General features: G+C 43.7%; 1 protein-coding gene across 2 annotated transcripts in view; it reads left to right on the top strand.

Moving 5' to 3' along the window:
* The first annotated feature begins 733 nt into the window (after nt 1-733).
* PSMF1 (proteasome inhibitor subunit 1) overlaps nt 734-18,301 on the top strand; it is a 39,935-nt gene continuing 22,367 nt past the window's right edge. Inside the window, exons 1-4 of one of the 2 annotated variants that reach the window (XM_069546864.1) lie at nt 734-1,069; nt 6,113-6,265; nt 7,800-7,882; nt 10,456-10,638. In XM_069546864.1, the coding sequence (XP_069402965.1) occupies nt 941-1,069; nt 6,113-6,265; nt 7,800-7,882; nt 10,456-10,638 (548 nt within the window). In that variant the 5' untranslated portion in view covers nt 734-940. The remainder of the gene's footprint in view (nt 1,070-6,112; nt 6,266-7,799; nt 7,883-10,455; nt 10,639-18,301) is intronic. The other variant, XM_069546865.1, reaches the window with a different exon arrangement.

The following is an 18,301-nucleotide window of genomic DNA, read 5'->3' as shown; positions in this document are numbered from 1 at the left end:
AAGTTTTTCACCCAGGATCCAGCACACAATAAATAATTAATATTCAAAGAGCCAGACTGCTAGATTGCAGTACCATCTCTACTGTTCACTCATCTTGGTCAAATACACTCTTCTGTGTGTGTTTGTTGCTGTTGTGTAGTCCCTAAATTGTGTTCTACTCTTTTGCGAACCCATGGACTGTAGCCTACCAGACACCTGTGTCCATGGGATTTCCCAGGCAAGAATACTGGAGTGGGTTACCATTTCCTTCTCCAGGGAATATTCCGGACCAAGGGATAGAACCTGCCTCTCCTGCTTGGTAGGCAAATTCTTCACCACTGAGCCACCTGGGAAGCCCCATGTGTCTGTTTACCCATTTGCCAAATGGAGCTATCAAATACCAACTTTATAGGGTTGAGTCTTGAGGATTAAATAAATTAATACAAGCAAAACATTTACAATAACGTTCCATGGAGCAAGCACTGCATTAAGTGCCGACTATTTCTATGAATATGTTTTAATCTTATTTCATAATCTCTTCTCCTACCAGCATACACCCACCCTATTTTGCAGAAGTCTGTGACTCAAAACAAAGTTAGCCTCTCTTCAACGATGCCACAACCTACGTATAGCACACCTACCACCTACAGAGAAGATGGAGATCCCAGCTTTGAAAGACCTCGCTCCCAGGGGTCCTGCCCTGCCCATGTTCTGCCTGGCGGAACCTTTAAGAGTCTTCCTTCTGTTTCCAGCCGGGCGCTCTTGTAAGGGAGCGCGGGAGTTGGAAGTTACTTCCGGTGGCCACACCTCCGCCCCTGGGTGTCTCCATTTTGGTCGCGCAGGTTGACATTAGACCACGACCTGCGGAGTAGCGGAGAAGAGTCAGGAGTATTGTGAGGGCCCTGTCGGCTCACCGCACTTTCTTCCTCCCTTCCTCCGCCCGCAGAAGCCAGGGTCGCCCATGGCTGGCTTGGAGGTACTGTTCGCGTCGGCTGCGCCGGCCATCACCTGCGCGCAGGACGCGCTTGTCTGCTTCCTGCACTGGGAGGTGGTCACGCACGGCTACTACGGCTTGGGTGCCGGCGACCAGGTACGCCACGGAGCCAGGGTGGCATGGGACCATTGTGGAGGCGGGAGGCGTCTTCTGCCCGAATCCGGAGAACAGAGGCCTGGTCCAGAGTGCCCGACCTTCCCCCTTCGCAGGTCCGGGCCCTGAGGCTCATGACACCTTTGATACCTGTAGTCTGCGGCTCAGGGAGGTGCTCTACTGTTGCATTCTAGCTGGCACAACATGATTTGAAAACCCTTGGTCAGAAACGCCCTCCAGCACCGGCTGGCGTTCTCCCAGGCTGAGATTGTGCCCTCTGGCACCGAGACGGGGATAATGAGCTCCCTTGAGCACTCCTCACCTACCCGAACCCCACCGAACTCCTTCACAAGCAGCTGGGTGGGGAGAGGGCTGTATTCAGTACCACCCTCCTACTGTACTGGAGCGTTCACCTGGATCCAAGCACCATATAGAGGGACACCAGTATAGGGGAGCGCTTGGACTCAGCTCCAATCAAGAGCAGAGGGCTCGACACCCTTCACTCTATACTGCAGGGCCCTGTGCTGCCCACTCACCGTTGTCGTCTTGAACTCAGGCTCCAGGCCAACAACCGTCTCCCCAACATGCACCCACATGCATCCTGGGTGTGAAGGCCAAGTAAACTTTCCTTCACCATAGCTGTCCCTACAGTAGCAGCCTCTCCTGCTCATTCTCAGACTCTGCCTCTTACAGCTGGGGGCCTTGTTGCAGGCCCCACAGAGCCCCAGGACTGCCGGGGCCAGCCTGCCTCACTTGATTCTTTGCTGTAGCATTCTGCCATCTTCCCTGCCCCTTCCCTGCGACTCTCCCTCGCACTGTCATGGTACACATCAGCTTCCTGTGAGCACTGACTTGGACCCCTTCCTGCACAGATCCTGTCAGCGGAGACACTTTGACAGCTTAGAGACCTCAGTCCGTGTGGATCATTGCCTGCTCTTAACCGCCACCTTTCCCCTGTCGTGTACTCCAGGCTTCCAGGTTTTAAGAAAGAACATGATTTGGTCTAAAAAAAAGATCCCTGACTGAATCTCAGAGGTGCACACTGTTTACCTTGCCACATGTTGAGTTAATGCAAAACAAAAAGTTGCTGGCTCCAGACCTCTCGGGGGAGGCCCCAGGAGAGTGCAGATGGGGCTCTGGAAAGCATTGCCCACTGTCCATCTGTCCACCCCAGTGTTAGGTCAAGCATGTGCCCCTGGGGGATGGGTGTTTGTGTTGCACACTAGAGCGTGGTGTATTTCTGCTTCTCTCTGCCCTTAAATGCTTCTGGGGCTCAGGTTGTGCTTGTCCTCCTCTCACTTCTGTGTTTACTTTCATTCAGAATAGAAGCCTTTTGGAGGAGTATCTTTCCTATTAGTTTATTCAAGAGAGGTTTTAGTTTTCCAGCATGGGGCCAGCAGACTCAGCTGACACCAGCAGTGTTTGCAGAGTTCAGAGACTGTTTGTCTGAAGCTCCACCCTTCTAGGGGTGATAAGAGAGAGAGGAAGGTCCTAAAATTGTCTACTTGATCATTTACTATGTTGACAGTTAAATAGAAAGCTAAATTGTCTCCTTTTGTCTTTGGTTCTATATTCTCTGGTTCAGGAAAATTGTGTACATAAAACTTGATTAGAAGAACAATGCATTTTCAATCAAAAATTCAGTATTGAGTTTGGATTTCTCTCTTGAAGTCAGCACCACACCTCGTAAGAACTTTACAGCTCTGTCAGGTGGTTTAGGTGGCCAGGGAATAGAGATGGCCATAGGCTTGAGTTCGAGGATTTAGTGTTTTGTTGTAGGAATCTAAAGATTATGACAAAAGAGGAAAATGCCTGAAATGATCTTTTTGAGACACATTTTAGCCCAGGGATACTGGGATGGACTCACCTCCATTAAAGAATACTTCCAGCCCCAGGATTTTGCCTAAGGGGACAGCTATTTTTACTTTGTGAGGTGGGCATCTTTAGCCATAACACAGGCAACCAGGAGCTCTGAATGCCAAACCCAGCTCTGCACCTGACTTACCATGACCTTGGGCAAGTGTCAGCTCCCTCTTGTTGTTTAGTTGTTAAGTCATGTCCGACTCAGCTACCCCATGGACTGTAGCCTGCTGGGCCCCTCTGTCCATGAGATACCCCAGGCAAGAATACTGGAGTGGGTTGCCATAGCCCCCTCTTAGCTCTTAGATTGTTTTCATCCAAGCCAGTTAAACTACACAACTATGTACTTTGGCTACTTTCCAGTTGTAGCTCTTTGGGAGGTCTGATATTGATGTCCTGGTCTAGAAGGCAGTTGAATGCCATGTTTGATTTGATATCACCAAGGCCAGTCTCTTTTCAGTCCCACCTTTTTTCCAGTATCAGGGCAGGCACTGAGCTGGGGAACACTAGTTCTGCTGCAGTGAGAGGTATCAGCCGCGCCAGACCCCAGTAGTGTCTCTTGCTCTGGAAGCCAGATGTTACAGGGCAGAGAGCAGGCCCAGTTATATATATTCCAAGAAGAAATTCTGGTGGGTTGAATGCTGTACATGGAGAGTATAAATATAAATTCAGAGGCCCTTGATACAACAAAGACAAGTCATATTATCAAATTCTTGGCTTCCAAAGTAAACCATAAATCCAGGACACTACACGTGTTACAGGAAATTTACCCAGCTAGGGGTGAGGGGATAATTTCTCTTTCTTAAGCGGAGTTGGCTGATAAGTTTCACTTTTGTTTTCTATCACTTTCATTTCCCTGCTTCAGGCCTGTGAGTTTCCTTGTCATTCAGCCAGTTTTGAAACCAGGCCAGTTGCAACATCTTGAATTTTACTCGGCACTGCTTTCCTCGTTTGATTTCTGAGGCCTAGAGTTTACCAAAGAGGAGAGGCCCACAGTCTCTATTCTTGGCTTCCTGTTGTCCTTGATACCTGTGAGGTTTGTGTTCCTAGACATTTGTGTTTTGTTGTTGTTTTTCGTCTTTGGTCCCACTCCTTCCCACTATAGTCTCATGAATACAGATCTTCCCAGTCCACTTGCTCTGTGTTTAGCTATAGACGTATGCATCCATGAAAATAATATAGTGGGGGTTTTTTTTCATGTGTTTTAATTATTCTTTTTACACAAGTGCTACCCAGCTGTAAATCTCATTTTTTAAAAAAGTTTCTCTGTCATGTTGTTTATTTTTACCTATAATACTGCAATTAGATCTAGTTGTTTCTTCTCACTGCTGTACTGTGGGCATATTGTGCAATTTGCCTCCGCTTTGGTGACCCCAACAAGCCCTTGTCATATTCCCTGTGCCTCTGTGTACAGAATTTCTTTTAGAAGTGGAGGTTTTGGGTCATGGGGTAATTGGCTTATCTGATGGCATTAAATATTACCAGATTGCTCTCCAAAGGGGGTTGTGTGAATGTCAGCAGTCTCCAGCAGGACTTAGAGGTTGCCATTCTCCTTACACCCACACAAACGCCTGGCAAAAAATAGAAAAATGGATAACAGCAGTCGAGTGGGTGGATCCCGGTATCTCTGAACATTAGTCAAGTTGAACAGCCCTTTATACAGGGTTAGCTGCTCTGACCTTTTGCCTGGTTTTCAAGTGAATTGCCAATTTTTATTGTTCATTTTTCAGGCATTCCCTTTTTGTACTAGTTATTCATTCCTTTTCATTTGCAGCCACGGCGCATAGCTCATCCTAGCCTGTGGCTGCCTGTTCACTTCGTTAGTAGTAGCGGTTATTGATCGGAAGCTTTAAATTATGAGCAGTGTCAAAGATAGCATTTTTTTTCTTTTGTGGACCTTGTTTAAGAAATCTTTTCCCACCTGGAAATCAGGTTTTGGGTTTTTCTATAGAAATAGTTTGAGAACTGTGTCACAAACATTAGTGTGTAAAAGGAAAGTCCTCGGGTTTGTTTGTTTTTCTTTTAAGAAAGGAGGACATCACAACTCCCAGTGATGCATTTTTACATCTATTTGGTTGGCAAAAATATTTTAACTTGGACAGTAGCAATGTTGCTGACCACTTGAAACAAGAACTTTGATACATTGCTCATGAGAGTGTAAATCCATACTTTGGGAAACAATTTGACTTTATCTTATAAATTAAACATTCTTCCCCTAGATATATTTTATAGAAGTTCATTTCTGTGTTACTGGATGTGAGCTACTCTGTGTACAAGAATGTTCATAGCAGCGTTATTTTTAATAGCATAACAAATAAGTTGGAAACACCCCACATATCCATCAAGTGAGTGTAACTTGCAGCGTGTTCATGCAATGGTGCATTATGTGGCTGTGAACTACGTAGCAATGGAACGCACTGTGCGTCAACTATAGTTACGGATGACTCTCAAAACAGTATTGAATGAAAATGACAAAAATGATGCCATTTAGATAAAATTCAAAAACACTTGAAACAACTTATTTTTCGGATTTGTATATAGTAACATAACTCTAAGGAAAAGGAAGGAAATTTTTAAAAATACAGACTAGTGACTACCCACAAGGGAAGAGGAGGGAGATTCATTAGGGGTACACTACTCAAGCCATGTTCTTTGTCTTCAGCTGGTTGTAGATACCTAGTTGTCCATTTTATAATTCTTTTTTTATCTTGTACATATGCTAGATTTTGTGTTTGTATGAAAGTTGTTCATAATGTTTGTTAAACCACTACAGTAGTCTGGAGAGGTGTCATTAGAATCTACTTTTAGTCACTACTTTCATGATGCCTTTGCAGTTGGCCGAAATTCCAAACTTTGAGAGACACTGTCTTTAGAATTTCACGGTATTGCTTGAGATGACTGTCTTTATTCTTGGCAGGGAGATGGAGAGAAAATTATTCAACCAAGACTGTAGCTTCTTAACAGGTTCCAGTGCTGTGTCACAAAGGCAGTCAGCAGTGAGGGAGAAACACTGGAGCTGGAGTCCAGAGACCACAGATCTCTCACTTGCTGTTGGACCTTGGGCGTTTTACTTCTCCCGACCTCCATGTCCTCATCTGTAAAGTGAGGGAACAGGATTAGATTATCTGTAATTTCCTTTTTTCAGATCTGAAGTCATGATCTTTCTCCTCTCTGGTGTCTTCTCAGCCGGGTCCCAGTGATAAGAAATCAGAACTGCTCCCAGTGGAATGGAACAGTAATAAAGACCTGTATGTCCTCCGGTATGAGTCCAAGGATGGGTCCAGAAAGCTCCTCGTGAAGGCTGTCACCGTGGAGAACAGCATGATCATCAATGTGCTGGTGAGACTGTAGTCACAAAGAGTCTGATGTTGGGAATGGACCTTGGGATCGCCTTTTTGAAACCCATTTAAGAGCCCTTGGTGTATGTGAAGCCTTTACCTAGTGATCCTACTTCTGGAACTTTATTCTGAGGCCACGACCCTAAATGTAGAAATGCTTTGTGTTCAAAGATGTCTACTCCTACTCCTTATTATTGTAAAAGGAAGTGCTTGCCATCGCAAAGGAACAGTGAAGTAAATTTAGGTAGATTCATTCAGGGACAACTTGGGAGAAAACAAAAAAAGCTTATTGTAGCCCTAGGGGACTGCTTTTAGTTCTTTAGACTTTCATGGCTCACGGCTTTCTGCTGCCTCGAAGCCTTTATCCTTCTCGTTTTTCCCTCCTGGAAAGCTCTTCCTCTCCACCTTTGCTGCCTCACACAGGTACAGCCCTTTAGCCTGACTGACTCCCTCTTGTTTTCTTTTCACTTACTCAGAAAGTTCAGTCAGTCCTTACTGCTTCCTCTTGTCTGTCAGAAAGATCTAAATTATGCCTCTGCTTGGTCATTTTAGTTTCCTGCCTGGTACTTGACACGGTTTGCAATTAGTTAATTACATTTATGCTTTGGTGTAATATTTTGTATTCTGCCACTATAGCAGAATGTTCTGTAGTCTATATAACATGCGCTGTGAGCACCCTGAGGGCAGTGACTCTCTAAATTTGGCCTGGTTGTCTGGATTCATATAAAGATATCAGGCAGTCTGTAGTGTTCTGCACTTTGCAGTTTTACCTTGATATGTCTTGAAGGTCTTTACATGGCAATGCAAATGACTATGCCTTATTCATTTTAACTACGATGTAGTATTCCATAATACAATAATTTATTTACCCTTCTTCCTTTTGATGATCACTTATATCGTATATCACTCAAGGTTCTTAGTTTGAAACAACGGACTCCCTTTAGGTTCATTTGAATAGTCGGGTTTATTAAAAGAACTGGGATAACTGAGTTGTCAGAAGGGCTGGAGAGGCAGTTCGAAGGCTGAGCTTCCAGGGCATTGCTCCAAACCATGCTGTGGAAACCAGTGCTGCTGCCGTCAGCCCAGGGCATTAGGTACTGGCTGGCTGCCAACCCAGGGGCCCCCTTCTCATGAGCCACTGATGTTGTAGCCCCTGTGTCTCTGCTGCTGCCCATAATGGCAAGATGTCTGCTCCTTCCTCAGCCTGTTTATCCACGTTACTCACCACCAAGTTGAAGTTGTGCATCTGTTTGGGACTGCATTCACATGTTTGATTTTAAGCTGCAAAAGAGCTTGGGAAGGAGGTATTTCTGGGCTCTGCCTCAGAAAGGCATTATTCCTAAATCAAGAGTTGTCCCCAAATGCTCAACGTGTATTTCTTCTGTTACAAACGGTCCCTGTATATGTCTCTTGGTGCCCATGTGTGTTTCTTTAGGTTGGATATAAAATTGTTCTTCTCCCCCCTAGTCGCCCACTTACTCACTCATTAGACCAGAAATACCCCAGTCTCTCATTTTCTGTTTTCATTTTTCTAGGAACATGGCTCACAGCAAGTGTCAGATTTGACCCTGAACTTGAATGATTATATCGATTCAGAACATCTGGTTGACTTCCACAGGTATTTCTAAGCGATGGCTTTTGCCTGGGAAAAAAGAAGAGAGAACCAATGGCCAAACATAAGGAATGGACTTGAGGTGTTAGAGAATGGAGGAAGGTTAACAGAAGGATCCTTCTCTCCTGGGCACTCTGTTCTTTCTGTTTTTAATTTATTTTAAGAGAAGATTCATGTGGAAAATGCCCCATGAAATTAAATGATGCAATCAATAGACCACAAGTCTGCAGGGTAGAGATGGGGCCAGGCCAGTGACCTCTTAGGATAAAGTATACCTACTCTGGTACACTCCATTCCCCAGTTTTTTGTTTTCATGGACTTTATTTTTTACAGCAGTTTTAGGTTCACAGCAAAATTGAGCAGTAAGTGTAGTGAGTTCCCTGGGACCTCCCTCTTGCCCCGCACTCTCAGCATCCTGCAACAGAGTGGTGCATTTGTTATAGTTGAGAACCTGTGCTGACACACATTATCACCCAGATTCCCTTCTTGGTGGTGTTGGGGTATGTTTACTTTTGTAAGAAACTGCTGCACTATCTTCCTTGGTAGCTATACTATTCTGCTTTCCCACCAACAGTAAACAAGAGTTCCTGTTGGTCTGCTTCCTTGTCAGTGTTTGAGATTTTGGCTGTTCTAACAGCTGTGTAGTGGTATCTCATTTTTGTTTTCATTTGCAGTTCCCTGATGACATATGATGTTGAATATCTTTTTATATGCTTTTCTGTTGTCTTTGCATTTTCTTTGGTGAGGTATCTGTTCAGGTCTTTGATCCATTTTTTAATTGAGTTGCTTTCTTAAGGTTGAGTTTTAGGAGTTCTTTGTATACTTTGGATAACAGTCATTAATCATACATGTGTTTTGCAAATATTTTCTTGGAGGCTAACTTGTCTTTTCATTATCTTGACTCTTAATTTTGAAATTTGCAACCCCTCAGAAAAGAGGGTTTGCAAAAAAATACAGTGAACACCCATATACCCACCACCTAAGTTGACCAGTTTTTAATGTTTTGCTGCATTTACTTCTTCTGTATGCTTTTTTGTTCTTGAGCCATCTGAGAATTATTTCCAGACTTTATGAACCTGAAGCCCTAAATATTTCAGCATGTATCTCCTCGTTCTTACGTAGATGTCCTCCTGTATAACCTTAAGGCAGTCATCACACTCGGGAAACTTAGTTTTGATAGATTAATGTCATTTTGTACAGAGTCAGTGTCCAGGTTTCTGCAGTCATCCAAGTAGTGTCCTTTCTGGGTAGTCTTTTAGTTTTCAAGTTGAGGTTTTTGTTTTTTTTAACCCAGCCAAATATCACACATTGTGTTTATTTTCATGTTTTTTCAATTACCTTTAATCTAGACGTTTCCTAGACTTTTATTTTTCTTAGCATTGCTATTTTTGAAGACTTGAGGTCAGTTGTTGTATAGAACATTCAGATTGTTTCCTTATCATTTGATTCAGGTTGGACATTTTCAACAAGAATTCTATGTAAGTGAGGCTAGGTTCTTCTAAGTGTTTCATGTCAGGCTCATGACATCTGTCTTATAGATTTTGTTCAGTTTGGTCGCTTGATTATGACAGTATTTGCCACCTTTCTCTCCAGTAAAGACGTCTGATTTCCTTCAGATTTTGATTTACATTTATGAAGTTTGCTTTTTTTTAATTTATTTTTTATTGAAATATAGTTGATATACAGTATTGTGTTGATTATTGCTGTACAGCAGAGTGACTCAGTTATACAATGTAGACATTCTGTATCATATTCTTTTCCGTTGCGGTTTATCACAAGGCATTGGATGTAGTTCCCTGTGCTACACAGTAGGACCTTCTTGTTTATTCATTCTGTATATACCAGTTTGCATCTGCTCATCCCAAACTCCCAGTTTGGTCCTCTTCCACCCTCCCATTGGCAACCACCAGTCTATTTTCTGTGTCCCTGGTTTATAAGATTTGTTTTTTGACTCAGGATATGACTCATTTTAAAATGACAGATTTTTAGGAACTCCATAGAGTCCTGCTCACTCCCTGCTACCTCAGTCTGCCTTAACGCTTCAGTGATAGCTCACATTGCTTTTCTCTCACAGACAGAGAAAAAGAGGCCTAGAACAGCCTTCCAAGGCCCCTGAGTTAGTGACAGGATTGGACATTAAGCCCCAGAGCCCTGCCTACTTGGACCAGGAACCTGGTTATCCTTCCCATTGGAGCCTTTGCCTTCCATGACTCTTCCCATGACATGTGATGAACACACAATGAGGCTGAGGGCAGGGTGGGGTGGGGTGGGCCCAGAGGAGTCAAGGCCCTGTGCCCCTACACCCTCACCTCTTTCTAATGGGGTGGTAAACGAAAAGGGGCAACTCAGATGCCTAAGAAGCTTAGGCCCAAATCGCGGAGACAACGCCGGGCCATTGCCCCCCTTACCCAGGTCCGCCGGGCGGCCTGTTCCCACCCTTGCGAACAGTCCAAACGCTATCAGGGCCGTCGCCGCCATTGTCGCCGCTGCCGCCACCACCGCCACCACCGCCACCAAAATACTGTGCGCAGGGTTGCCAACCAGCAGAAAGCAGCTGACGCCTCGTCTCCTTTCTTCAGGGTCTACAAGAACAGTGAGGAACTTCGGTCTCGTATTGTGTCTGGGATTATTACACCTATTCATGAGCAGTGGGAAAAAGCCAATCTAAGTCCCCACCGGGAGTTTCCCCCTGCCACTGCCAGAGAGGTGGACCCACTCCGGATTCACCCACAACACCCACATACCAGCCGACAGCCTACCTGGTGAGTGCACAGCCCACAGAGGGCAGCCCCAGCTTCTCTAGAAGGATTCTATCCGTGACCATCCTGCTGCTTGACCCCTCTCTGGACCCCCCAAATCTCTTCAATAGAATTGTCAAGAGTCTTGGTATTTGGAGATAGGAAGTGGAGATCTGAGTGGAGCAGTGAGTTCTTATACTGCTGCTAGTCACCCCAGTATCTTAAGGCTGCCTGCATCTTTATTTTAGAGGCTGCACAGAGCCTCTCACTCCCCAAAGGGTCAGTGCCTCTGAGGCATGCGTGTAGTACTCCAGAGCTGCTGCCCAGCTGGTTCAGTTATTCATTCCAGAGCTGTTTGTACAGGACTCTGAATCAGGCTTTGGGGCAAAATGCAAAGATGTAGAATTATTGGAGGTTCCTGGAGGGGATGTTGTCTCAGTGTTCCCTTTCTTTACATTTTACTTCATTGTAGCCCCCAATCTCTTTGACAATGTGAAAACTTTTCCAAAACAGCATGAGGTCTGAACAAGTCACATCTAAGATCTTTGCAGATTAGGATGGCAGTATTTAAGACTGGAGACTTCTGCTCTGAGAGAAGACAAGGAGCAGGGATGCCGTAGTCTCTAGCTGAGATGGCACTTCCCAATTTGGAGTCCACAGTGCGGTAGTAGTGGTGGGCTTGGCAGGGTTGAAAGAGAGGGCTCACTGTGCAGCCATAATAAGTACTCAATAAGTATTAACTGCCATTGTTAATACTACTGTGTTACAGTTGTATACCTTTGATTAATTAAATGGGAACTCTATTAATATAATAAGTAGTAATTGGCAAGTCTCTTTGACAGTTTTTGGAAATACTGGTTTCTGTGGGCAGAATGGAAATTGATAAAAAGTCTTGAAAGGTTGGGAACAGCTTGTCTGATCTAAACCCCTTATTTAAGATGACTTGCCTAAGGTCACCAGCCAGTAATAAAGAGCCAGAGCCGGAGCTGGGGGTTCAGGTGTCCTCACTCTAGCCCAGTGCTCTGCTGTGATGTAACCAGAATATGTTGACAAGGTTGAAGGATAAGCCCTAGACAGCAGTCAAATTGGGGAAGACTTTTAGATCTTATTAAGTGGATAGTAATTCTCAGTTCTCTCAGATTTACTTCCCATATCAAAACAAATATTCTCTGAAATCTCCTTTACTCTCTGAAAATGGAGTTCATAGATAATCTAACTTACCAAATGCACAATTTCAAAAGGGGTAGTATTAAATATAATATAAATGAGAAATAAATAGTAAATAATGATAAGATAATGTTTGTTTCATTGTGTAGATGCCTGAGCATAATTAACCAGAAAAGATATGCACTTGTATGTGGGGTTATCTTGAATTTGACAGCATTTACAAATCATATATCTGACAAGAGACTTGTATCTAGAGACACATAGATACGTAGAGAACTTTACATTTCAGTAATAAAAAGACAACCCAATTTCAAAAATGTTAAAGGATTTGAATAGACATTTCCTCAAGGAAGATGTACAGGTGGCCCATAAACATGTGAAAAAAACGGAAGTCAAAACTACCATGATAAACTACTGGTTTGTGCACATCTTCATGTACAACTTTTGTACAAGAATGTTCATAGCAGCGTTACTCATAATAGCCTAAAAGTGGAAACAACCTAAATGTCCATCAGCTGATGAATGGATAAATGTGATATATGCATACAGGGAAATATTTCAGCAATAGAAAATGAAGTACTGATACTGATACACATCACATCATATATGAACCTTGAAAACATTGTGCTAAGTGCAAAAAGCCATTTATGTGAAATGTCAATAATAGGCAAATCCACAGAAACAGAAAGATTATTTGGTTGCCAGGAGGTGAGATGGAAGGATTAAAGAGCATGAATGGGGGATGACTGCTAATGAGTACAGGGTGTGTTTTTAGGGTGTAGAAAATATTCAGAAATTAGAGTAGTTGCACTTTCTGTAAAATCTGAAAACCACTATGTTAACTGGCTGAATTTTGTGGTACATGAAATATCTCAGTAAAGCTGCAAAAAATTTTTAAAAGGTCCTAGCTTTGTCTTATTTGGAAGCATGAATATATAACAATTGAAATAAGGCTCCTAGGATCAGACTATAAGAGAACTGATAGTAATAGCCCATGATTGAGATTTTGTATTTTCCCTTCAACTGGAGAGTGGTTTGATAATACCCTAAACAATATTTTTTGAGACCAACATTATACTAGCAAAAGGAATTTATTTAAAATTAGTAACTGAAGTCTTTCCCCCTAAGAAACAAGGCAAGGATATCCTCTCTCACAAGTCTTACTTAGCATAGTACTGAAAGTGTTGCCACCACATTAAGACAAGAAAAAGAAAAGGCATACAGATAAGAAAGGAAGAAATAAAAGTTTACATTCATAGTTGACATAATGGTCTACATGGAAAATCTCAAGGAATCTACCAGAAAAAGAATACTATGAGCCTAGTAAGGTTGTAGGATACCAGCTCAATATCCAAAAGTCAACTATGTTTCACTGTATTAGCAATAAACACATGGAAATAGACGTTTAAGATACAATATAATAGCTTTTAGCTCAGCTGGTAAAGAATCCACCTACAGTGTAGGAGACCTGGGCTTGATCCCTGGGTTTAGAAGATTCCCTGGAGGAGGGCATGGCAACCCACTCCAGTACTCTTGCCTGGAGAATCCCTATGGACAGAGGAGCCTGGCGGGACTGCAGTCCATAGGGTTGCAGAGTCGGACACAGCTGAAGCACAGCACAGGCCACCATTTAGAACTACTGAAAAAATACTTAGGTGTAAATCTAACAAAACATTTCAGATTTTTATGCTGAAAACTGTAATCAAAGAAGACCTAAATAAATGGAGAAACATCACATGTTCCTGAATGGAAGACAACACAGTAAAAGTGTCAAATACTCCACAAATTGATACACTCTGTGTGTTAGTGGCTCAGTCGTGTCCGACTCTTTGCCACCCCATGGATTGTAGCCCTCCAGGCTCTTCCATCTATGGAATTTTCCAGGCAAGAATACTGGAGTGGATTGCCATTTTCTACTCCAGAGGATCTTCTCGACCTGGGGATTGAAACCACATCTCTTGTGTCTCCTGCATTGGCAGGTGGATTCTTTCCCACTGCACCAAAGATGTCAAATACTCCACACATTGATACAGTAGTTTAGTGCAATTCCTGTCAAAATCCCAACAAAAACTTCTGAAGATAGAGCAAGATTATTCCATAATTTATATGGAAAGGCAAAGGAGTTTGGAGTAGTTAAAAATAATTTTGAAAATAAATAAAGATGAAAAAATCACTATACCCAGTATTCAGGCTCATTATATACCTACATTAGATGGACAGACTCATAGGTCAATAGAACAATGTTGTTGTTGTTCAGTCATTTGAGTTGTGTCTGACTCTTTGCGACCCCATGGACTACACCATGCCAGGCTTCTCTGTTCTCCACTATCTCCTGGGGTTTGCTCAAATTCATGTCCATTGAGTCGGTGATGCTGTCTAACCATCACATCCTCTGCCATCACCTCCTTTTTTTGCCTTCAGTCTTTGCCAGTATCAAGGTCTTCTAGTGAGTTGACTCTTCATATCAGGTGGTCAGAGTATTGGAGCTTCAGCAACAGTCCTTCCAGTGAATAATCAGGGTTGATTTCCTTTAGGATTGACTGTTTTGATGTCCTTGCAATCAAGGGACCCTCAAGAGTCTTTTCTCTGGCACTATGATTTGAAAATATCTGTTCTTTGGTACTCAGCTTTCTTTATGGTCCAGCTCTCAGGTCCGTACATGACTACTGGAAAAACCATAGCTTTGACTGTAAAGACCTTTGTCAGCAGTGATGTCTGTGCATTTTAAGTCTTTGGGCTGCGAAAGGCATTTGGAAATATGTAGGCATTGTTCTACGCCTAGAAGGTGGGGATAGAGGCTGGGAATAGTGCCAGCCAAGCACAGGCCTGCTGCAGACAGAGCCAGCCCTGCCCCATCCTGCTCTTCATGTTCTTTTTGGTTGGCTAAAACTCCTGGCCCGCTAGCACTGGCATTCACCCTATCCTTGAAGATACTACCATGCAGTTCAGTTCAGTTCAGTTCAGTCGCTCAGTCGTGTCTGACTCTGCGACTCCATGGACTGAAGCACGCCAGGCCTCCCTGTCCATCACCAACTCCCAGAGTTTACCCAAACTCATGTCCATTGAGTCGGTGATGCCATCCAACCATCTCATGCTCTCGTCCCCTTCTCCCGCCTTCAATCTTTCCCAGCATCAGGGTCTTTTCCAATGGGTCAGCTCTTTGCACCAGGTGGCCAAAGTATTGGAATTTCAGCTTCAGCATCAGTCCTTCCAATGAACATTCAGGACTGATTTCCTTTAGGATGGACTAGTTGGATCTCCTTGCAATCCAAGGGACTCTCAAGAGTCTTCTCCAACACCAAAGTTCAAAAGCATCAATTCTTTGGTGTTCAGCTTTCTTTATAGTCCAACTCTCACATCCATCCATAACTGCTGGAAAAACCATAGCTTTGACTAGACGGACAAAGTAATTTCTCTGCTTTTTAATAAACAGTCTAGGTTGGTCATAACTTTCCTTCCAAGGAGCAAGTGTCTTTTAATTTCATGGCTGAGATCACCATCTGCAGTGATTTGGGAGCCCAAAAAACCAAAGTCTGTCCCTGTTTCCACTGTTTCCCCATCTATTTGCCATGAAGTGATAGGACCAGATGCCATGATCTTAGTTTTCTGAATGTTGAGTTTTAAGCCAACTTTTCCCTCTCCTCTTTCACTTTCATCAAGAGGCTCTTTAGTTCTTCTTTGCTTTCTGCCATAACGGTGGTGTCATCTGCATATCTGAGGTTATTGATGTTTCTCCCAGCAATCTTGATTCCAGCTTGTGCTTCATTTCTTCCAGCATTTTTCATGATGTACTCTGCACAGAAGTTAAATAAGCAGAGTAACCATATACAGCCTTCTCCTTTTCCTATTTGGAACCAGTCTGTTGTTCCATTTCCAGTTCTAACCGTTGCTTCTTGACCTGCATACAGATTTATCAAGACACAGGTCAGGTGGTCTGGTATTCCCATCTCTTGAAGAATTTTTCAGTTTGTTGTGATCCACACAGTCAAAGGCTTTCGCATAGTCAATAAAGCAGAAATAGATGTTTTTCTGGAACTCTCTTGCTCTTTTGATGATCCAGTGGATATTGGCAATTTGATCTCTGGTTCCTCTGCCTTTTCTAAAACCAGCTTGAACCCATGGAAGTTCTTGGTTCATGTACTGTTGAAGCCTGGCTTGGAGGATTTTGAGCATTACTTTGCTGACGTGTGAGATGAGTGCAATTGTGTGGTAGTTTGAGCATTCTTTAGCATTGCCTTTCTTTGGGAATGGAATGAAAACTGACCTTTGCCAGTCCTGTGACCACTGCTGAGTTTTCCAACTTTGCTGGCATATTGAGTGCAACACTTTCACGGCATCATCTTTTAGGATTTGAAGTAGGTCCACTGGAATTCCATCACCTCCATAAGCTTTGTTTGTAGTGATGCTTCCTAAGGCCCACACTTTCCATTCCAGGATGTCTGGCTCTAGGTGAGTGATCACACCATCGTGATTATCTGGATCTTAAGATCTCTTTTGTATAGTTCTTCTGTGTATTCTTGCTACCTCTTCTTAACATCTTCTGCTTCTGTTAGGTCCATACCATGTGGTTATATTTCTCTAATTCCAAGATTATTGGTGTTTTTTAAGTGCATATCCCCTTTACCCTCCTTTTTCAACCCTTTGTATCTCTATCACCTGGACCTATATCTTGCACATTTTTGATGAGTTCTCTATCCAGCAAATGTTTCCCTCTGGGTTCAGAGATCCCTGGGCCTGGGCCCGTACTTTTGAGGCGTGTGCTGTCCCTCTGGTATGGGAGACAGGTGAATAAGAGTTTATATAACTGCCAGGTTATCAGGGATTAGCACAGAGATCCTCCATTGGTGGCCTAGGAAAGGCTTCTTGGGGGTTGCTGCCTGAGCTGTGTGTTCATGGGGAAGAGGAGAAGTTTTCCTCAGGCTCCTTTTCATTTTTCCTTTTCATGTGCCTGGATTATTTCCTCAGATTCCTTTCTGGGGAGGTTGTTCCAGGCTCTGAGACCAGCAGTCCAGTGGCATCAAGATCTGAAAGCATGCGGTTGTCTTTGAATTTTGGTTTGAGAAAGAGTTCATGTCAGAAACCTGGGATATAACAGCTCTGAAGGATAAGACTAGGTTTTGCAAGGATCCTGATGCCAGGTGTACCTGATGTACCTGAATCTCCCCAGTGGACAGTTGGAAATCATTGGAAGAATACTGATAGAGGGAGGTGATGTCCTTGCTAAGGATCGTGGTGGATTGGAAGGGATGAGGCGGAGGGCCAAGGCTTATCACTCCTGTGTACCACTTTTAGCAGGCGGGACTTCTTTCCCTTCTTTCTGCCACCTCACCCACCTCTCCTGTCAAGGAGAGAGTATCATATGGCAGTTAGGAGTACAGGCTTTGCAGCTTGATCAGCTGGCTTCAAACCCTGGCCTTGTAGCTTTGCATGTCTCAGTGAGGACAGTTAGCCTTGGTTTTCTCATGAGCAACTTGGGAATTATTGTACTTGTCTCAGGAATATGATGATAGATGTCATATTGAGCTCATTGCTCAGAATATAGTAGATGTTCAAGAAATACTCCATGGATCTTATTCAGGTAGCAAGCAGAGATGAGAACAATACTGAAGGTGTAATGACTAGATGGTCCCCTAGAAGAGAGAACCTTCTTTTATTGTTTTTAAAATAACATAGCCTACTCCTCTGAGAAAAGGATTTGATGCTTGTAGAGCCACTTAGGTGTGAGAATATTGACGCAGAGGGTGTGCTGGGCAACTGCATTTAAGCCTAGACCTCTATGGACATTGTTTCCATCATGAGGACACGTTCCTTATGGTGGCCACCGCTTAACCTAGGGTAGGAAAAACTGCTATTTCTTGGCTGTCCACCATGTGTTGACTGCCATCCCAAGTGTTTTCGTTTATGGTTGCTCACCTTCCAGACAGTCCTACGTAGAAATCAGCGGCATCCCTGCTTTTACAGAAAGGGAGACAATGGATGAGGAGAGGCAGCATAGCTTGCCAGAATATTCTAACCGAGATGGTGAGGACTGGGCTTTGCCCCTACGTGGGACTCAGAAGCTTATGCTTTCCACATTGCATGCTTCCATTTTAGTTCATGTAATCGGTTTGTGTACAAGTTCAGTGTAGTGACTGCACAGTGATAATGGAGAAAAATGTATCCCCTACCTCTCCCGCCAGTGAGATCTTTCTCAAGCAAGCTACGCTTCCAGGACCAGGACACTGAACTGGAAGGGGAGGCGGATGTTTAGGAGGCTTTCTGTCAGCCACTAGGGAATTGACAGATCTTGGCTCTGTAGTCCCCTTCTGCCTCCACGCCCACCCATTGCAAGCCACCTTCCGCTGACAGCGCAGATGGCTATAAAGACGACTTCTTTGTGAGAGCCCCATCACTGCCATGTTGTTGGGCAGCTAGGTGCTCACACTGTCACCTTTTTGGGTTTTTTCCACGAATGCCAGATTTAAGGGTAGGGCCTGAGGGCAGGAAGAAGGGAAAGAATGGGCCAGCAGAGGACTGCTGC

The sequence above is a fragment of the Ovis canadensis genome, chromosome 13 (assembly GCF_042477335.2).
Source record: "Ovis canadensis isolate MfBH-ARS-UI-01 breed Bighorn chromosome 13, ARS-UI_OviCan_v2, whole genome shotgun sequence".
In the NCBI taxonomy this organism is placed as follows: domain Eukaryota; kingdom Metazoa; phylum Chordata; class Mammalia; order Artiodactyla; family Bovidae; genus Ovis; species Ovis canadensis.
This window is presented reverse-complemented; position numbering and strand designations above follow the sequence as displayed.